This window comes from Colobus angolensis, unplaced genomic scaffold, assembly GCF_000951035.1.
Source record: "Colobus angolensis palliatus isolate OR3802 unplaced genomic scaffold, Cang.pa_1.0 Scaffold188, whole genome shotgun sequence".
Lineage (NCBI taxonomy): Eukaryota > Metazoa > Chordata > Mammalia > Primates > Cercopithecidae > Colobus > Colobus angolensis.
The window spans coordinates 2149582-2168019 of NW_012115021.1; the positions used below are offsets into that span (position 1 = coordinate 2149582).

General features: G+C 44.6%; 1 protein-coding gene across 1 annotated transcript in view; it reads left to right on the top strand.

Moving 5' to 3' along the window:
• Positions 1–18438, top strand: part of PHKA2 (phosphorylase kinase, alpha 2 (liver)) — a 96722-nt gene that overhangs the window by 30522 nt on the left and 47762 nt on the right. The window contains exons 2-8 of the mRNA XM_011940214.1: positions 1824–1982; positions 4664–4711; positions 5937–6105; positions 8367–8449; positions 12273–12353; positions 13641–13739; positions 16861–17007. Of these exons, the coding sequence (XP_011795604.1) occupies positions 1824–1982; positions 4664–4711; positions 5937–6105; positions 8367–8449; positions 12273–12353; positions 13641–13739; positions 16861–17007 (786 nt within the window). The remainder of the gene's footprint in view (positions 1–1823; positions 1983–4663; positions 4712–5936; positions 6106–8366; positions 8450–12272; positions 12354–13640; positions 13740–16860; positions 17008–18438) is intronic.

The window sequence follows — 18438 nt, forward strand, 5'->3', positions numbered from 1 at the left end:
CCTCCTGAGTAGCTGGGACTACAGGCGCGCACCACCACACCCAGCTAATTTTTGTATTTTTAGTAGAGACAAAGTTTCACCCTGTTGGCCAGGCTGGTCTCGAACTCTTGTCCTCAAGTAATCCACAGACCTCAGCCTCCCAAAGTGCTGGAATTACAGGTGTGAGCCACCCCACTCAGCCAAAATGCTTATGTTGTACATTATTGGTGAATAGTGATTTTCTAAAAGAATGCCAGTAGTCCACTATTGGAATAAGATTTGTACTTCCAGTCATTCCTAGTTGTCAATTCTGGTTGACTGTAACACCAGTGATTCATAGTTTTTGGCCGTAGAACCATGTCAATACATTGAATGCTATTGCTCCTGTGGGTAATATCAGTTGAGTTTTAGATGTTTTAGAGTTTTTGATAGAGGGCGTAGATTTGTTAAAGGAGAAAGTCAAATATTTAATTCCTTAGGTGGGAACGTGTGAAACCATGCCAGTGTTTTTTACCTAATATTGGCAGTATCACTATGAAAGTACCCAGTGGAGTTTTTTCATGAACTATCTTGTATATAATATGCTACCCTTTTGAGTAATGTAATTTTTTAAGTTTACAAGATTCTGATTGTTATGATACATTTTATTAGATATGTACAAATTTTCAGGAAATGTCAACAGAGGCTTTATCATTATGTGACTCTAATCTGATTTCTAGGCAGAGTTTATTAGGACTGGCTTTTAAAAAATTAATAGCTTTATTTACTTACCATACAATTCACCTATTTAAGCTGTACAACTGGATGGTTATTAGTATATTCACAGATTTGTGCATTCATCACCACAATCAATTTTTGAGCATTTTCATCACCAAAAAAAAAAACTAGCAGCCACTGACTTCCAGATTCTACCTCTACTCCCAGCCCAGTCAACCACTAATCTACTTTATGTCTCTATAGCTTTGTCTTTTCTAGACTTTTCATACAAATGGAATCACACAATATGTAGCCTTTGGCATCTGGCTTCTTTCACTTAGGGTGATGTCTTCAAGGTCCATCCCTGTTGTAGCATGCATCGATACTTCTTTTTCCACCAAATAATGTTTCATTGTTTGTGTAGACCACATTTCGTTTATCCATTTATCAGTTGATGAGTATTTGGCTTATTTCCACTTTTTGGCTTTTATGAATAATGCTGCTATGAACATTTGTGTATAATATTTTGTGGCAAAGTCTGGCTTTTTAGTGACTCAGTTGTCCTTTTAAATACCCATGATATCATAGCTAAGTAGGACTCCTAGATGTCCTCTTGCTTGACACTTTCTGTTTAGGCACATGAAGTATCTGGATTACCCAGAGAGTGAAAGTGGCTTCCCTGGTCACACAGAGCTAGAAAGTGGATTGGGGCCCTGCCTCCAGGTTTCTTGCTTACAGGTTCAATGCTTTACCTATTGGTATGGACACATGAAGGCTGAAGAAGACCTGAAGTCTGCAATATGCAGCTTTGTGAAAGCCTTGCAGTCTTTTCCTGTTTGCTGTTTCTTCTGTTTTACCACTTACAGCAGTGTAGTCTCGTCTGAAAGCAAAACAACATATAAGAGCTAGAATGTTCCTGAGAGATTTTCTAGTCGCATATCCTCGTTATACAAGTGAGGAAACTAAGGTGCTGAGAAGGGATGTGATGTGTCACCCGAGATCACACTGTTAGTGGCAGAGCAAGGACTGGAACTTTGGTCTCCCTGCTCCAGGTCCTGGTCCTCATCTGCCCTATTAGGGCAAGCATCTGTTACCCAAGGACTGCATGAAGGGTGGCACTGAGCCATTTTGTGTCTCTTCTCTAATAGAATCCCGTCACCGGGCTACTGTCAGCCAGCCATGAGCAGAAGGATGCCTGGGTGCGGGATAACATCTACAGTATCCTGGCCGTGTGGGGCCTGGGCATGGCCTACCGCAAGAATGCAGACCGTGATGAGGACAAGGCCAAGGCCTACGAGCTGGAGCAGGTAATAGTGACTGATGGCTGTATCTTGGCTACTCAGCCACCTTCTCCTTGAACTGAGAAACCCACAGAGAAGTAGCTATGCGTGCAGAACTGTTTCGGTGCAGGCCTGTCCCCTATTTCTGCTATAGAATATTTTGGGGAAGCACTTAAATGGTCTCAATCTCACATTGGTCTTTCTGTTTGAGATTGGAGATTCCCCCATAAGGCAATGACAACATCCAAAATCATACCAAATAGAAAATGAAAGCAACCATATTTCTTTTTTTTTTCTTTTTTTTGAGATGGAATCTCACTCTGTCACCCAGGCTGGAGTGCAGTGGTGCGATCTCAGCTCACCGCAACTTCCGTCTCCCAGTTTCAAGTGATTCTTCTGCCTCAGCCTCTCGAATAGCTGGGATTACAGGCGACTGCCACCACGCTCAGCTTATTTTGTATTTTTAGTAGAGAAAGGGTTTTACCATGTTGGCCAGGCTGGTTTCGAACTCCTGGCGTCAAGTGATCCACCCGCCTTAGCCTCCCAAAGTGCTGGAATTGCAGGCATGAGCCACCGCACGTGGCCGTATCCACATTTCTTTTTTTTTTTTGAGACGGAGCCTCGCTTTGTCGCCCAGGCTGGAGTGCAGTGGCTGGATCTCAGCTCACTGCAAGCTCCACCTCCCGGGTTTATGCCATTCTCCTGCCTCAGCCTCCCGAGTAGCTGGGACTACAGGCGCCCGCCACCTCGCCCGGCTAGTTTTTTGTATTTTTTAGTAGAGATGGGGTTTCACCATGTTAGCCAGGTGATCCGCTCGTCTCGGCCTCCCAAAGTGCTGGGATTACAAGCTTGAGCCACCGCGCCCAGCCCCGTATCCACATTTCTAACCCCAAAGTGTAAATTTGTATAATTAGTTACATTTCTTTCACACGTACTTTATCCATTTTGTACATATTTATACACAAGACATCATCATAAACTGATATGTTTTTTAAAAGTCACCTCACCGATGTGGAGAAATAGGAACACTTTTACACTGTTGGTGGGATTGTAAACTAGTTCAACCATTATGGAAAACAGTATGGCGATTCCTCAAGGATCTAGAACTAGAAGTACCATATGACCCAGCCATCCCATTACTGGGTATATACCCAAAGGATTACAAATCATGCTGCTATAAAGACACATGCACACGTGTGTTTATTGCGGCATTATTCACAATAGCAAAGACTTGGAATCAACCCAAATGTCCATCAGTGACAGACTGGATTAAGAAAATGTGGCACATACACACCATGGAATACTATGCAGCCATAAAAAAGGATGAGTTTGAGTCCTTTGTAGGGACATGGATGTAGCTGGAAACTATCATTCTCAGCAAACTATCGCAAGAACAGAAAACCAAACACCGCATGTTCTCACTCATAGATGGGAACTGAACAATGAGATCACTTGGACTCGGGAAGGGGAACATCACACACCGGGGCCTATCATGGGGAGGGGGGAGGGGGGAGGGACTGCATTGGGAGTTATACCTGATGTAAATGACGAGTTGATGGGTGCTGACGAGTTGATGGGTGCAGCACACCAACATGGCACAAGTATACATATGTAACAAACCTGCACGTTATGCACATGTACCCTAGAACTTAAAGTATAATAATTAAAAAAAAAGTCACCTCACCACAGCTTCACATTCTAAAGCATGTACTCTTCAGAGTAGTCACTCTGGAAGGATATTTATCCAAACGTTATTGCTACTGCTTAAAATATTTTTGAAACTTCCCTTAAAAATACCTTTCTAATTTGAGCCATTCCAGGAAAGCAATCTTATTAGTTTATGTTCACCCTTTAATTTTGAACCAAATTGGCGTTATCCAATTTGGGGGCCTCTGTTATTCACCATACAGGACAATGAAGTCCTTTTATTGTTTTCCCAAATCCATAACCAAGATACCTACCAAAGATTTGCCATCACTGAGTTTGTAGCAAAATAACCTATCCCTGAACACAGGAAGTATTTTCCAAGTGTTTTGAGTGGTAGCATTGAAGTAGAGAGCATTGAAATATAAAAATCATTGTCTTGGCATGAGAGTCCTTGGGATTTATCTTTGATTCAGACATTCTTCAGTGGCCTCACGGTCAGTGGATCGTCTGTGACATGGTGTCTCACATATTAATGTAGCATTATTGTTATTTATAATGAGGATAATAAGAGTAGTAATTGGTTACAATAAATCATATTATTCAGAAACCTTGGCTGTCACTTGCATTTTGTTAGAGCTTTACTCAATAATTCAGTGATGGTTTCACAAATGGCCATGTTGGCGAACATTACTTTTGGGCAGGCATGGTGGACTTAGTGGAACAAAAATAAATTACCAAGAAATATGACATAAAGCTCCAGAGTACTACACTTACAGGAATTGTGTTGCTAAGATGTCAGCGAGGAGTCACTGAATTTCAGAGCTGGCGGATATCATCTGATCCAACCCCTTTATTTGAGATAAGTCACTTTGTCGAGATTTTTCTTTCTTTATGATGGAGCAGAGAGGACATGAACCATCAGAACACTCACATAGGCTCGGGACTGGCCTTTCCAGGGCAGTTGCTGGGCAGCACTAGCTTGCCAGCCACAGTGATCAGGAGGTGATTTTCCCGCAGCAAGGACCCTGGGCCATGTTGCTGATTCTGCTTTATCTCCACAGAACGTGGTGAAGCTGATGCGAGGTCTTCTCCAGTGCATGATGAGACAGGTAGGCAGAACCAACACATGTGTTTGCCAAGTGGGCATTTCATGTCATTGTAATTGTGACAGTTAACATGCTTAAGATGTTTTGTACTTCTCAAGAGGAAGAGAAATTGGAAATATTTTGCTTACTTTCTCTCTCTCTCTCTCTCTCTGTCTCTTTTTTTTTTTTTTTTTTTTTTTGAGACAGAGTCTTACACTGTCACCCAGGCTAAGTGCAGTGGTGCAATCACAGCTCACTGCAACCTCAAACTCCTGGGCTCAAGTGGTTCTCCTACCTTGGGTGTGTACTACCACACCTAGCTAGTTTTTTTTTTTTTTTAGATACAGCATCTCACTATGTTGCCCAGGCTGGTCTTGAACACCTGGACGCAAGTGATCTTCCCACCTTGGCCTCTGAAAGTGTTAGGATTGCAGGCGTGAGGAGCTACCATGCCCAGCTACCTTCTCTTTTTAAAATTATTTTCAGTAACTTTACTATTGAACCACAGTCTCAAAGGACAGTTTCTGAGAATCTCTTTTAAAGAGTTACATGGATAAAAGGAGAAACATGCTTTTTTTTGGGGGGGAAGAAAACATTTTTTTTAAAAGCCTCTTCTAGAAAGCCATATATTATTGTTTACTCCATCATGTTTATAAAACGGTATATTTTCATTGAGATGAAATGCTTGAGTTTTTAAAACTTGATATTATTGTTTAGTGGTATTTTCAGTGAGGGGTAAATAAAACCATTCATTGAGCATGTACTGCATACAGAACATTATACTAAGGATCTGCACAAATTCAAAGATGAAGACGAAGCAGTCCCCACCCTCAGTCAGCGCAAGCAAAGAAGTAGTTGCTCTTTTCCTTTCAACATTAAGAAACAAGAAATTGAAATTTAAACAGGTTGCTTTCCTCCCCTCCTTCTCTCCCTTCTTCCCTCCGTCCGTCTCTCCTTGAGTATCTGCCATGTGTCACAGCTGGGGATATGTAGACAAGGACACCCTTTGGCATGACCTGTCACTCCTGCAGATGAGATTCCCCCCAGGCTGGGACATTTCAGGCTAGTGGGCGAGAAGAATCCCCAGCACAGTCCCTCTGTGCAGTGCCACCTAGCAGCTGCCTTCCGTCCATCTGGCTCCCAGAAGTAGCAGATAAGAGCTCTAGATCCAGGTGGCTGGCCGTGGCGGTGATCTCTGCCAGCCATGGACCCCTATAACTATGCAGAGCGGGCTTGCCTTCTCCCTCAGGTGGCCAAAGTGGAGAAGTTCAAACACACTCAGAGCACCAAGGACAGCCTGCACGCCAAGTACAACACCGCCACCTGCGGCACGGTGGTGGACGATGACCAGTGGGGCCACCTCCAGGTGGATGCCACCTCTCTCTTCCTCCTGTTCCTGGCCCAGATGACTGCCTCAGGTGAGCCGGGGTCACTGGAGCCCATTGTATAAGGAGTGACAATCCAGAAAAGGGGTGGGAGGAGGGCAGGCAGCGGCCAGTGTGTCAGGCCATGTGCTGCTTCACTGCTTTAATAAAATTCCTCAGACAAGGCCATTTATACCGAACCAAAATGGATTTTCTCACAGTTCTGGAGGCTGGGAAGTCCATGACCAAGGCACTACCAGTCTCAGTTGTCCGGTAAGGGCTCCATTCTCCAAAGAGGAGGACCGCTGTGCCCTCTCATGGGGGAGGCCAGAAGGGCAGGAGAGCCAGAGGCTCCACGAAGTGTGTTTCATAAGAGCCTTCATCCCATGAAGGATGGGAGGAGTCCATAGGGCCTAATCGCCTCTTACGGCCCCACCTCTTAATACTGTCACATTGGCCACACCTCAATTTTGGAGGGGACACATTCAAACCATAGCAATCAGTATTATAAATTAGCAGTTTACACAAAAGACAAGCATGCTTCCCCATATTCCATGCATTTGTTTCTGCGATAGGGCAGTGAGTGCAGAGACCCTGTCTGTAACCTGCAGAGAGGACAGTCACCCTCCACCTGGGCAGCAGCAGGGCGAAGGCTGTTGAGCTGGCTCTCTTTAGTTTACCTCTGTTGAGCACACAGCCCCCTTACCATCACTCTCTCCTAGTTCCTGGAGCCACCTAGGTCCGGTCTAACTTTGACACTTAGCTATCTGTAGACCATCTCACCCCTGCTCTTAGACTTTTCTCCTCCAGGATCAGCAGCCCTGTCCTTTCAGCTCTCCCACTCACTACCCTGCTCACCCTCTTCTAGACACACCCTCACTTTTCCAAATTATATTTGAACAACACCATTTCCGCCACTCAGCAGCGTGCCCAGAGCAGGTTGAGCAGCCCGCTACTCAGCAGGCTGAGTAGGCTTACAGTTTGCTGGCCGTGTGCCTCGTTCCCGTTGAAGCCGGAGCCGCTGGCCTCTGTGACAGCCTGAACGCCAGGCCTCTCTCTCTCCCACTAGGGTCTTACACCAGGAGGTCTGTCTCCCACAATGGCATGTGCCACAACTGTTCCTCCATGTTAGGGCACTTAGCAGCTGTGTCTCGGAGTTCGTATCACCTACCAGTCCAGTCAACTAATGTGTCTGAGGCCTCCCATTCATTGCAGACCACAAGTGTGAAACCCTCAAAATCCCAGAAATCAGTCAGCAGTATTGTTTTGGCTGTGTGAATAAATCACACATTTATAAAGTTACGTTTTGGCTATGAAAGTTAATATGAGCTCACTGTAGATATTTTGGAAAATATAACAGAATACAAAGAAAAAAATTCCACTGCCAACTTTCATTTGGCTGTGTCTCCTCCAAGTCTTTTTTTTCCTTTTCCTGTGCATTTTTTTTTTTACATGTTTAAGATCACATTGTACACATAAACATAGTCTTTTTATTACATAGCGTTATAACAAGCATTTCTCCCGTGATATAACAAGCTCTTCATAAACATTATTTTAGTGAGTTTATCAATGGATATACCATAATTAAACTATTCCTTCCTTCTTTTATTTTGCTTCTATAACTAATGTTGCAATACCAACTTTGACCCCATCTTCATTTACTTCCTTCTGAGAATTAGATATCACTCAAAGGCCACTCATATATATTGCCAAATTGTTTTCAGTTTCTAGTTAAACTTAGTTCAGATTCAACTTCTAATCTGGCTTACTAGTTAAGCTTCCGTCATTGATGTAAGAGTCCATTTCCTATCATATCCATAGCAACTTCCAGAATTCATACTTTAAAAATACCTGTATTTGTTATAACTGACTGTATTTTCCACAGGGTGGAAGGCCAGCTCCTGGAGTTGGGGACTCCCTGTCTCCCACTGGGAAAAGTATTCACCCTTCTCTTTGGCTCACTCAAAGATAGGGACAGTATCTGTGGTTCTTCTGGACTAAAATCCTTGCTTTGTTGGAACCTTCTCAGCACCAATCCAACCTGTACCAGAGGTTTCCAAATCTCTCTCAACCCTTTCTACTCATAGGCACACACAGGAAAATGGAGCCATTCCTTCTCCTTATTTTCCTTCCTTCCCTCTTTTCTGAGATTAGACACTCACTGTTATGCCTTACTTCAGACTTCATTTTTGATGCCTTTGGAAGAAAAATGAAAATGAGGGTAAAAGGGTTTATTTCCTAGTGTGATATTTGTAATTTGTGACTGGCAGCTCTCTGCAACATGGCTTCATAACCTCATTGTTTTTCTTTGCTAGGCTTACGTATCATTTTCACCCTCGATGAGGTGGCCTTCATACAGAATCTTGTCTTTTACATAGAAGCTGCATATAAAGTCGCTGTAAGTATCAACCCTGGCAGTCTTTTCCGATGTGCCAGTCATCAAAAAGAATAAAAATCATACAGTGTTTTGAGGGCCAGGCTGTTTGGGGCTCACCAAAAAGTTAGTGAGACTAGAGCTAGGAGATTGTGTCATCTCCACACACAAAGTGCATATTTTTGTCTGGGATAGAGTTGGGGGTTTCATGTTTTTGGAATGCACTCTGTGCTCTGTCTGAATCTATTATGCTTGTTTTATTATTTTATTTTATTTATTTATTTGGAGTCTCGTTCTGTCACCCTGTCTGGTGTACAGTGGCATGATCTAAGCTCACTGCAACCTCCGCCTCCCAGGTTCAAGTGATTCTCCTGTCTCAGCTTCCTGATTAGCTAGGATAACAGGTGCCTGCCACCACGCCCGGCTAATTTTTGTATTTTTAGTAGAAATGGGGTTTCACCATGTTGGCCGGGCTGGTCTCGAACTCCTGATCTCAGGTGATCCTCCTGCCTCGGCCTCCCAAAGTACTGGGATTATAGGCGTGAGCTACCGCTCCCGGCCCATTATGCTTGTTTTATTTTATTTTATTTTTTTATTTCCATAGATTATTAGAGAACAAGTGGTGTTTGGTTACATTAAAGTCCTTTAGTGATGATTTGTGAGATTTTGGTGCACCCATCACCCGGGCAGTATACAGTGTACCCTATTTGTAGTCTTTCATTCCTCTCCCCCTTCCCACCCTTTCCCTCTGAGTCCCCAAAGTCCATTGTGTCATTCTTATGCCTTTGCATCCTCATAGCTTAGCTCCCACTTAGGAGTAAGAACATACGATATTTGGTTTTCCGTTCCTGAGTTACTTCACTTAGAATAATAGTCTCCAGTCTCATCCAGGTTGCTGCGAATGCCATTAATTTATTCCTTTTTATGGCTGAGTAGTATTCCATCATATATATACCACAGCTTCTTTAAATACTCGTTGACTGACGGGCCTTTGGTTGGTTCCATGCTTTTGCTGTTATAAACATGCATGTGCAAGTGTCTTTTTCATATAATGACTTCTTTTCCTCTGGGTAGCTACCCAGGAGTGGAATTGCTGGATTAAATGGTAGTTCCCATTATGCTTGTTTGAAATAAGATCCTAAAATGTCCTGCAGGATGCATATGTGCTGGCTTGAGTTGGGGCTAAAGAGGTAGCAGTATTAGCACCTTGGTGGGAGCTGGGTGCCATGAGCATCACCCCAAACCGGGCCACAGGTAGAGGGGCTCAAGCCAGGCAGAGCCCCAACCTGGGCCAGATTTGCTGAGTATAAATGTATATAAACCCCCTTTCCTCCGAGCTTCTGTCTGGTTTGGAAGGCAAAGCCTGAGGCACCTTTACACAACAACCCCACTGTGTAAAGCTATCAGGGAAGGAGGGAAAAGGTAAAGGGTGGCTTTAAGAAAGTCACTATGGTCTAAAGGAAGGTCAGCAAAGGTTTTCTGTAAAGGGCCAGAGAGTAAATATGTTTGGCTCTACAGGCCCTAGGGTCTCCGTCACAGCTACTTGGCTCTGCCTTTGTAGCATGAAAGCAGCCATAGACTACATGTGAACAAATGAGCATGGCTGTGTCCCAGATAGACTTTGCAAAAATAGGCGGGAAACTCGATTTGGTCCAAAGACTGGATAGAGTTCGCTGACCTCAGGTCTAAAGCAGTGATTCCCAACGAGGCAATCTTGCCCTCCCAGGAGACATTTGGCGACGTCTGGAGACATTTTTGGTTGTCGCACCTGGTCAGTAGGTGTTCCTGGCATCTAGTGAGCCAAGACTGACTGCTGCTAGACATCCTACAATGCACAGGCCCGCCCCCCACGGCTCAGATTACCTGGCTCGAAATGGAGTAGTGCTGAAGTTGACAAACCTTAGTCTGAAGAAGCTTGAGAAGTCTTTGTGGAAAGGGTGGGCATTGAGTTGGACCTTGGAAGCTGAGCACAGTCTAGATCAGCATAAGGGAGGAGATAGGGAGTTTGGGTGCAGGAATAGCTTGTGCAGTCCCAGAGGCAGGAACAGGCTCTGAGTGCGGCTGGGTGGGCTAGGGGGTGCTTGAGGAAAAGGGTACAGAGTAAAGGAGTAGACTTAGGGGGAAAGCTGACACTGGAAAAGAGTAGAACATAAGTGGATCTTATGTTCCACTCTCAGCTTGTGGGTGTGTCTAAGGAGGCCAGATCGTGGGGCATGTGGCCATCCAGAGAGAGAGAGGTGAATGTGATCCACTAGGAAATACACCATTTGTCATTTTAGACCCTGAAGCAAGGGAAAGCTTCAATCAGAGCAGTTTTTGAGGATGAATCACCCAGTGCCAGGGTTGGAGGAAAGGTGGGTTGGGCCACAGGAAGGCGCAGATGAGAGGAGTGCTCAAGGAAAGAAGCCCAGGCTCAGTCACCAGGCACGCTTGGCGGGGAAGTTGCTCTAGGATGCCTGAGTCTCAATCTCCACATTTTGAAAATGTTCTGGCCAGGCGTGGTGGCTCACGCCTGTAATCCCGGCACTTTAGGAGGCCGGGACAAGTGGATCACCTAAGGTCAGGAGTTTGAGACCAGCCTGACCAGTATGGCAAAACTCCGTCTCTACTAAAAATACAAAAAGTAGCCAGGTGTGGTGGTGTGTGCCTGTAATCCCAGCTACTCGGGAGGCTGAGGCGGGAAAATTGCTTGAACCTGGGAGGTGGAGGTTGCAGCAAGCTGAGATCGCGCCACTGTACTCCAGCCTGAGCAACAGAACCAGACTCTGTCTCAAAAAAAAAAAAAAGAAAATATTATTTTTTGGAAATAAAAAAATAAAGACTGAAATGTTGGCATCAGTCCTGTGTATATTGGGTGGTCAGCTTTCAGTAGTACACACAGCATTGTTTAAAATAGCATCCCATGGCCGGGCGTGGTGGCTCAAGCCTGTGATCCCAGCACTTTGGGAGGCCGAGACAGGCAGATCACGAGGTCAGGAGATCGAGACCATCCTGGCGAACACCGTGAAACCCCGTCTCTACTAAAAAATACAAAAAACTAGCCGGGCGAGGTGGTGGGCGCCTGTAGTCCCAGCTACTCAGGAGGCTGAGGCAGGAGAATGGCGTAAACCCGGGAGGCGGAGCTTGCAGTGAGCTGAGATCCGGCCACTGCACTCCAGCCTGGGCGACAGACCGAGACTCTGTCTCAAAAAATAAAAATAAAAAAATAAAATAGCATCCTATATGTGGATTTTTTAATGAAAATATGAATTATACGTTAGGTACACATGTATCAAGTCCTCTGGGTGCCAGCATTCTGAGTCAATCCCTAGTAATTGGTTTGTAAATACCACATAGGTTCAGTGTTCTGTGTCTCAGTTGTGACTTTGGCTCCAGTTACTTGCTGAGCATTTTTTCCCCAAGAGGTAATGCTAAAAATAGGTACTAAATTAATTTAAATGCTTTTGCTGGCTTCGACTAGTTATGACCCATGTGCTAAAGTTTCTGTATTCCATCTTACAACATAAGTTCAAAGGCATCGACTAAATAGAGAGGCAGCATTTTATTCGATCTTAAGAAGATAAACTATTTTGTTCTCCATACATCCAGAGTTTCTTACAAATGAATACCTTCTAGAAATAAGAAATTTGAGAGTGTTGTGGCATGCACTTTTGTCCCACTTGAGTATTTTCTTCTAAAATTCTGCACAGAGGTCTCATGAACTGAAATCGAGGAAGAACACAGTATGAGTCTACAAAGCCTCCGAGAAGATCCACTTAATGTTTCAAAAGGAACATGAAGCATTTTTCCCATAGCACTTCTCATATACCTCTTTCTCCCCTCTGATTCCCACCTTTTTCTCCCCTAGGATTATGGAATGTGGGAGCGTGGAGATAAGACTAATCAGGGCATCCCAGAATTGAATGCAAGCTCCGTAGGAATGGCCAAGGTGACGGTCGTCCTGTTTGTTCTTCCTTCTGCACGTTTTTACTGCTTTCATTTGGTTCCCATCATCAGGAATTTGGATTTAATCTGATTAGCATATTTTTCAAAAGTCAACAGCAAGTATGTGAAATTCAAGTGGCACAGGTACCCCAGCCACCTGAAATCCTAGGTAAAGAAGGTAGGTTTCCAATGCTGAAATCTGCCCGTGGCAGAAAGTAAGAGTGCTCCGTCCTGGTTAGCTGCTGCCATCACCCACGGGTCTAAGCTCTTGCTGTTGTTTAAGAAGCTGCATGTGTGATGTCCGGTCTTCTTTTCTGGGTCTCAGAGAGGACTGGAGAATATCACCACTTCGTAGGTCGGACTCGCAAGTTCAAAAGTCTGCAAGGGCAGTCAAATAACAATACGAAGTGAAACTAGCCAGACAGCAAGATGGGGGTCAGGGGAGGTATTGGGGACACTAGGAAACTTTCCCCGAAGGTACTCCAATTCAAACTCATTTAAAATACTCTTCAAGCCAAATAAAACACACCTATGGGGCAGATTCAATCTGTGGGTCACCAGTTTGCTTCTCTTGCCATAGACATATAGTGTGCCTCCCTCCCTCCTCCAGAATGAAGTGTATTTTTTGGACAGAGTAGAGCCTCCAGGGCTATAATTTTTAAAGCAATAAAAATTATGCTCTGTTGAAGTAAACAGAAAATGTACTTATTACTAAAAGAATTAACTTTCTGAAGTGCCAGATGTTTGAAGTTAACTGTTAAAACGTGAGAGAAAAGACGACCATGAATTTAGCGCACACACACACGCAACGTTATGAACTTGTTAATTCATTTGTTGGTAGAACACTATCTTCACTTTGGAAAATGTTTTTCTGTTTTCTCTTTCTTGTTTCCATAATAAGCAGCAATGTACAGGAGAGCTCTGATCCACTGAAAATAAGAATAGGGCCAGGCACAGTGGCTCACGCCTGTGATCCCAGCACTTTGGGAGGCCGAGGTGGGCGGGGCTCACGCCTGTGATCCCAGCACTTTGGGAGGCCGAGATGGGAGGATCACCTGAGTCCAGGAGTTTAAAACCAGCCCTGGCAAAATGGGAAGACCCTGTCTCTAAAAAAAAAAAAAAAAAAAAAAAAAGACTAGAGCATGACTACAGGAGTCTAGCTGGATTTTTAAAACGTGTTTCGTTACCTTTGGGAAAACATGTATACTAGATTGCTTAATGAAAAAGGAGCACCAGATATTGGAGTGTATGTTTATTAGAAAGAAAAAGTAACTCATACTTGTGTTTGTAGGCAGCTCTTGAGGCAATTGATGAACTGGACCTTTTTGGAGCCCATGGAGGACGCAAGTCAGTGATTCATGTTCTGCCGGATGAGGTTGAGCACTGCCAGGTAATAGCCTCTTGCATTTCAGAGAGCAGGGAAGGAGAGTCCGGGCATGGAAGGCCTGGGATGCAGTGCAGATTCCCCACCTTGCTGGCTTGGTGATACTTTGCTTCTTTGAGCTTCAGTTTTCTCACCCATAAAATGGGCATCCTGGGACCCTCTCCTCTGGCCTCACAAGGTAGTTGTAAGAATCAGTCAACTTAGTCTGTCTAAGCACTTTGTAAACCAGAAAAGTGTAAGACACCATGATGCTGTAGAGATGGAATCGGCAATCCAAGCAGCCTTGTTTTGCAAGAGGCAAAGTTTGTTTTATGTGTTTTGAGCACATAGGTGGTTTTCTTTCAGGTTTATTTCACAGTGCCCCCAAATTGAATGATGAGCACGCACTAGTTCACTTGGGGGCGGGGGTTGGGGATGGGTGGAATAGGAAGTGGAGAAGAAATGAGATGGGAAATTAGTACAACCTCTGAAATACAGGTCAAAGAAAGGAGTGATCTAATACAGATTGGGGGATTCTATTGAGCAGAGTGCAAGTCATCAATTGCTAGGCCGTCAGCACACTCTTATTTAGTCAGGGCCCACTGTGTGCCAAGTATGCTGCTGGGGCTAAAGAGGGTCAGATACATAAAGACTTGTGAATGGAGAGCTTTTGGTAGAAGTTTGTGTTTCCAGGCAGAGAAACCCTAGGGAAGAGTGAGTTACAGAACAGGGCCCTGGGCTCAGTTGGCTATAGAAAATAAAGCTTTATTCTGAAGCTGAAGGGTTCCACCCATCTTGACCCTATCTTCCAGCTCACTCAATTTTTCCCCTTTAGGTAGTCCTGGTATTTCTTGGGGTATAATCTATCTTTTTTTGTTTTTTTTTTAAGAGGAGGTCTTGCTCTATCGCCTAGGCTGGAGTGCAGTGGTGCAATCATAGCTCCCTGTAACCTCAAACTACTGGGCTCAAGCAGTCCTCCTGCCTTAGCTTCCCAAGTAGCTAGGACTACAGGCATGTGTCACCCACATCCAGCTAATTTTTTTTTTTAATTTTTTTGTAAGGACAGGGTCTCGCTCTGTTGCCCAGGCTGTTCTCTAACTCCTGGCCTCAAGTGATCTTTCCACTTCAGCCTCCCAAAGCTCTGGGGTCGCAGGCATGAGCCACTGTGCCTGGACGTGGTGTGCATCTTAATAGATGTGTAATCCAGTGGAAATGCATGAGCTTTGCAGCCAGCTGGGCCTGAGTTAGATTCCTAGTTCTGTCACTTACTAGCTGCTGGAAGTCTCAGGGTCCTCAGGTGTGAATTGGACATGGTACCCTAAGTCCTTCTTTCTTGCGGGAAGTCAGGGACCCCGAACGGAGGGACCGGCTGAAGCCGCGGCAGAAGAACATAAATTGTGAAGATTTCATGGACATTTATTTATTAGTTCCCAAAATTAATACTTTTATAATTTCTTACGCCTGTCTTTACTGCAGTCTCTAAACATAAATTGTGAAGATTTCATGGACACTTACCACTTTCCCAGTCAATACCCTTGTGATTTCCTATGCCTGTCTTTAATCTCTTAATCCTGTCATCTTCTTTGTAAACTGAGGAGGGGATATATGTCGCTTCAAGACCCTGTGATGATTGCGTTAACTGCACAAATTGTTTGTAGAGCATGTGTGTTTGAACAATATGAAATCTGGGCACCTTGAAAAAAGAACAGGATAACAGCGATGTTCAGGGAACAAGGGAGGTAACCTTAAACTGGCCACTGGTGAGCCGGACGGAACAGAGCCAAATTTCTCTTCTTTCAAATGCAAATAGGAGAAATATCGCTGAATTCTTTCCTTCAGCAAGGAACGTCGCTGAGAAAGAGAATGCGCCCTGAGGGTAGGTCTATGAACCGCCCCCTTGGAGGTTCCCGTCTTTTATGGTGGAAGCTGAAGGGATGAAATAAGCCCCGGTCTCCTGCAGCGCTCCCGGGCTTATTAGGATGAGGAAATTCCCGCCTAATAAATTGTGGTCCGCTAGGTTGTCTGCTCTCAAACCCTGTTTCCTGATAAGATGTTATCAATGACAATGCCTACCCGAAACTTCATTAGCAATTTTAATTTCGCCCCATCCTGTGGTCCTGTGATCTCGCCCTGCCTCCACTTGCTTTGTGATACTTTATTACCTTGTGAAGTATGTGATCTCTGACCCACACCCTATTTGTGCACTCCCTCCCCTTTTGAAAATCACTAATAAAAACTTGCTGGGTTTACGGCTGGGGAGCATCACGGAACCTGCCGACATGTGATATCTCACCCGGACACCCAGCTTTAAAAGTTCTCTCTCTTGTACTCTTTCCCTTTATTTCTCAAACCAGCCGAGACGCCTAGGAAATAGAAAAGAACCCACGATAAATATCGGGGGTGGGGTTCCCCCAATACTTCTTCATGTGAAAGATTAAATGAGCTTATGTTTGCAGGGGTCTAGCCCCATGTCTGTACATGTTAGATCTCAGTGTTAACTCCTTCCTTTCCCAAACTTTTCCTGATAATTTCACCTTTCCAAGTTTCTGGCACCTAATCCAGCCACTTACTTATAATTGAGGCCATATTATAGTGCCTCTAAGTAACCCTAGAAAGATTCTAGGACTAAACTACTTCTGTGGTTTACCATTTTGTCTGAGTGTTCATGAGATCTTTGGATTTGACTCCTCCTTTAAGTGGTTTCTGGGTCACCCAGTCCAACTGGTCACATTTCACAGAAGCCAGACATTTCTCCAAGCTGGCCCCGTGTATGTGTTCTTTTCTGGTCTCTGTCTTCATGGCCAAGACACCTTAGCCTACGGACACAGGTGGCTCTATAGTTCCTCCCCTACGTGTCCTAAAGGTCTGGCAAAGTCAACAGGGCACGGAAGGAAGGGAGACAAGCAGTTTGCAGCACAGGCTCCAGAAGGTACCATGCTCTCCCCAAGCCCTGACTTCTCGCCTGAGGAATAGGAATCACTGGCTGGGTATACAGGGTTGGCCAGCAGGGGCCATGTTGGTAGGACAAAGCTTTACTCAAAATTGGCAACCATATTTGAATGTTCCCTTGGGGCTGAGCTCATGGGCCCTAGATACTGCGCCTATTAGTGCATCTCCAGGTTAAACCACCTCTTTGTTTTTCATTCAGTCTATTCTGTTCTCCATGCTACCAAGAGCATCGACATCTAAAGAAATTGATGCTGGACTTCTTTCCATTATTTCCTTCCCGGCCTTTGCAGTGGAAGATGTAAACCTCGTAAATGTGACCAAAAATGAAATTATTTCTAAGCTCCAGGTAAGCATTAGCCATGCTGGTGCCCTTCTGTCTTGTGTGATGCGCATGGAGCAGCTCACCCATGCCTCAGTTCCCCATGAGGTTAATTGCTTGATTTAGCTAAGCAGATGCATAAAGTGTTCAAAGCTGAGTCTACAGGCAAGAAAACAAAGTCTCCAAGTGATTTAGTGGCTTGGTTCTCTCCTTGAGTAGCAGGACTGGCACTCAAGCAGGCACCGTTGAACCCCAGTTTGTACCAGTACCATACTTCTAAGGCAGAGCTGCTTAGCCCTTTAGAGGTCACAGACAGTGTATAGAGTCACTGCCAGAAAAAAATGCATATGTCCCAATATCCTCAAACTTTACACACAATTTCAGTGGACTTGCCAATCCCAAAGTTACTTCAGGTTAAAAAAATCCCTGTTTTGAGGTAAAATGCAGTAACCATGATACACTAAACTGAGAACATTAAATACTCCAGCCAGTTGAAACTATCGGTAAAATTATCAAAGAATGTAAGTTTCCCTAAGCGGAAATCTGCAGGTTGATTGTCCTATTTAGGTTCCATGAAAAATGCTTTTGTCCCTTGGAGTCCCTATGTCTCCAATTATATTCCCAAAAGAAAGCAGCTGTCTCAGTCACGGTTCAGTGGGGAAAAGGGAACCCCTTTACGTAGTTGAAGTAGGAAGGGAATGAATGCAGAGAATGAAGTGTTTACAAGAAGAGCGGGTTCTAGGCTGAGCCTCCTGGCATGACTCCTAGGACAGTGCAGTGCTGGTCGCTAGGGCTAGGGACATAGTTGCTTCCACTACCCTTGCGAGAGCCACATCAGCTGTAGCAGCTTCCACATACTTATAGAACTGGAGAATGGACACCCAAAGCTGCGATTTATGGATTAGGGGGGTCAGATTAAGAGAGTGCTGCACCTGCCCTCCTTTCTTAGCATCCAGAAAGATGGGGCAGAACCCTGGAGCCTGCAGCCCAAAACCAGCAGCAACAGTCCTAAGCATAGGCAGCCACCCCCCTCCATTTCTGCTAACCTTTGTGGAGGTGCATCTGACCTTAGAGCCTCCTCTGCAGCCAAAGCCTAACTTCCAGGAGCCTGGGGAATGCCCTTTTAGCTTTCCAATCTTGCAGGTAGGAGCAAACCAATCCGAGTATCTGCCTTGGTGGCTTTTCTAAATAGGGTCCTTTTAGGTCTCTGTGTAATACAGTAAATCAGAATGAAGGCATGGTTGTTCACAGGACTCTTGGTAATTACTCTTGCAGCCCTGATACTCCAGTGGAATGTTTTGGCGTTCCCTTCCAAGTACCGATCAAACCTGAATTGATTTTGCTTATTACTTAAATATATTAATAACTGTACTGACAGCAAAGAACAGTTAGTATAAAATTCACTACTGCCGGGCGCGGTGGCTCAAGCCTGTAATCCCAGCACTTTGGGAGGCCGAG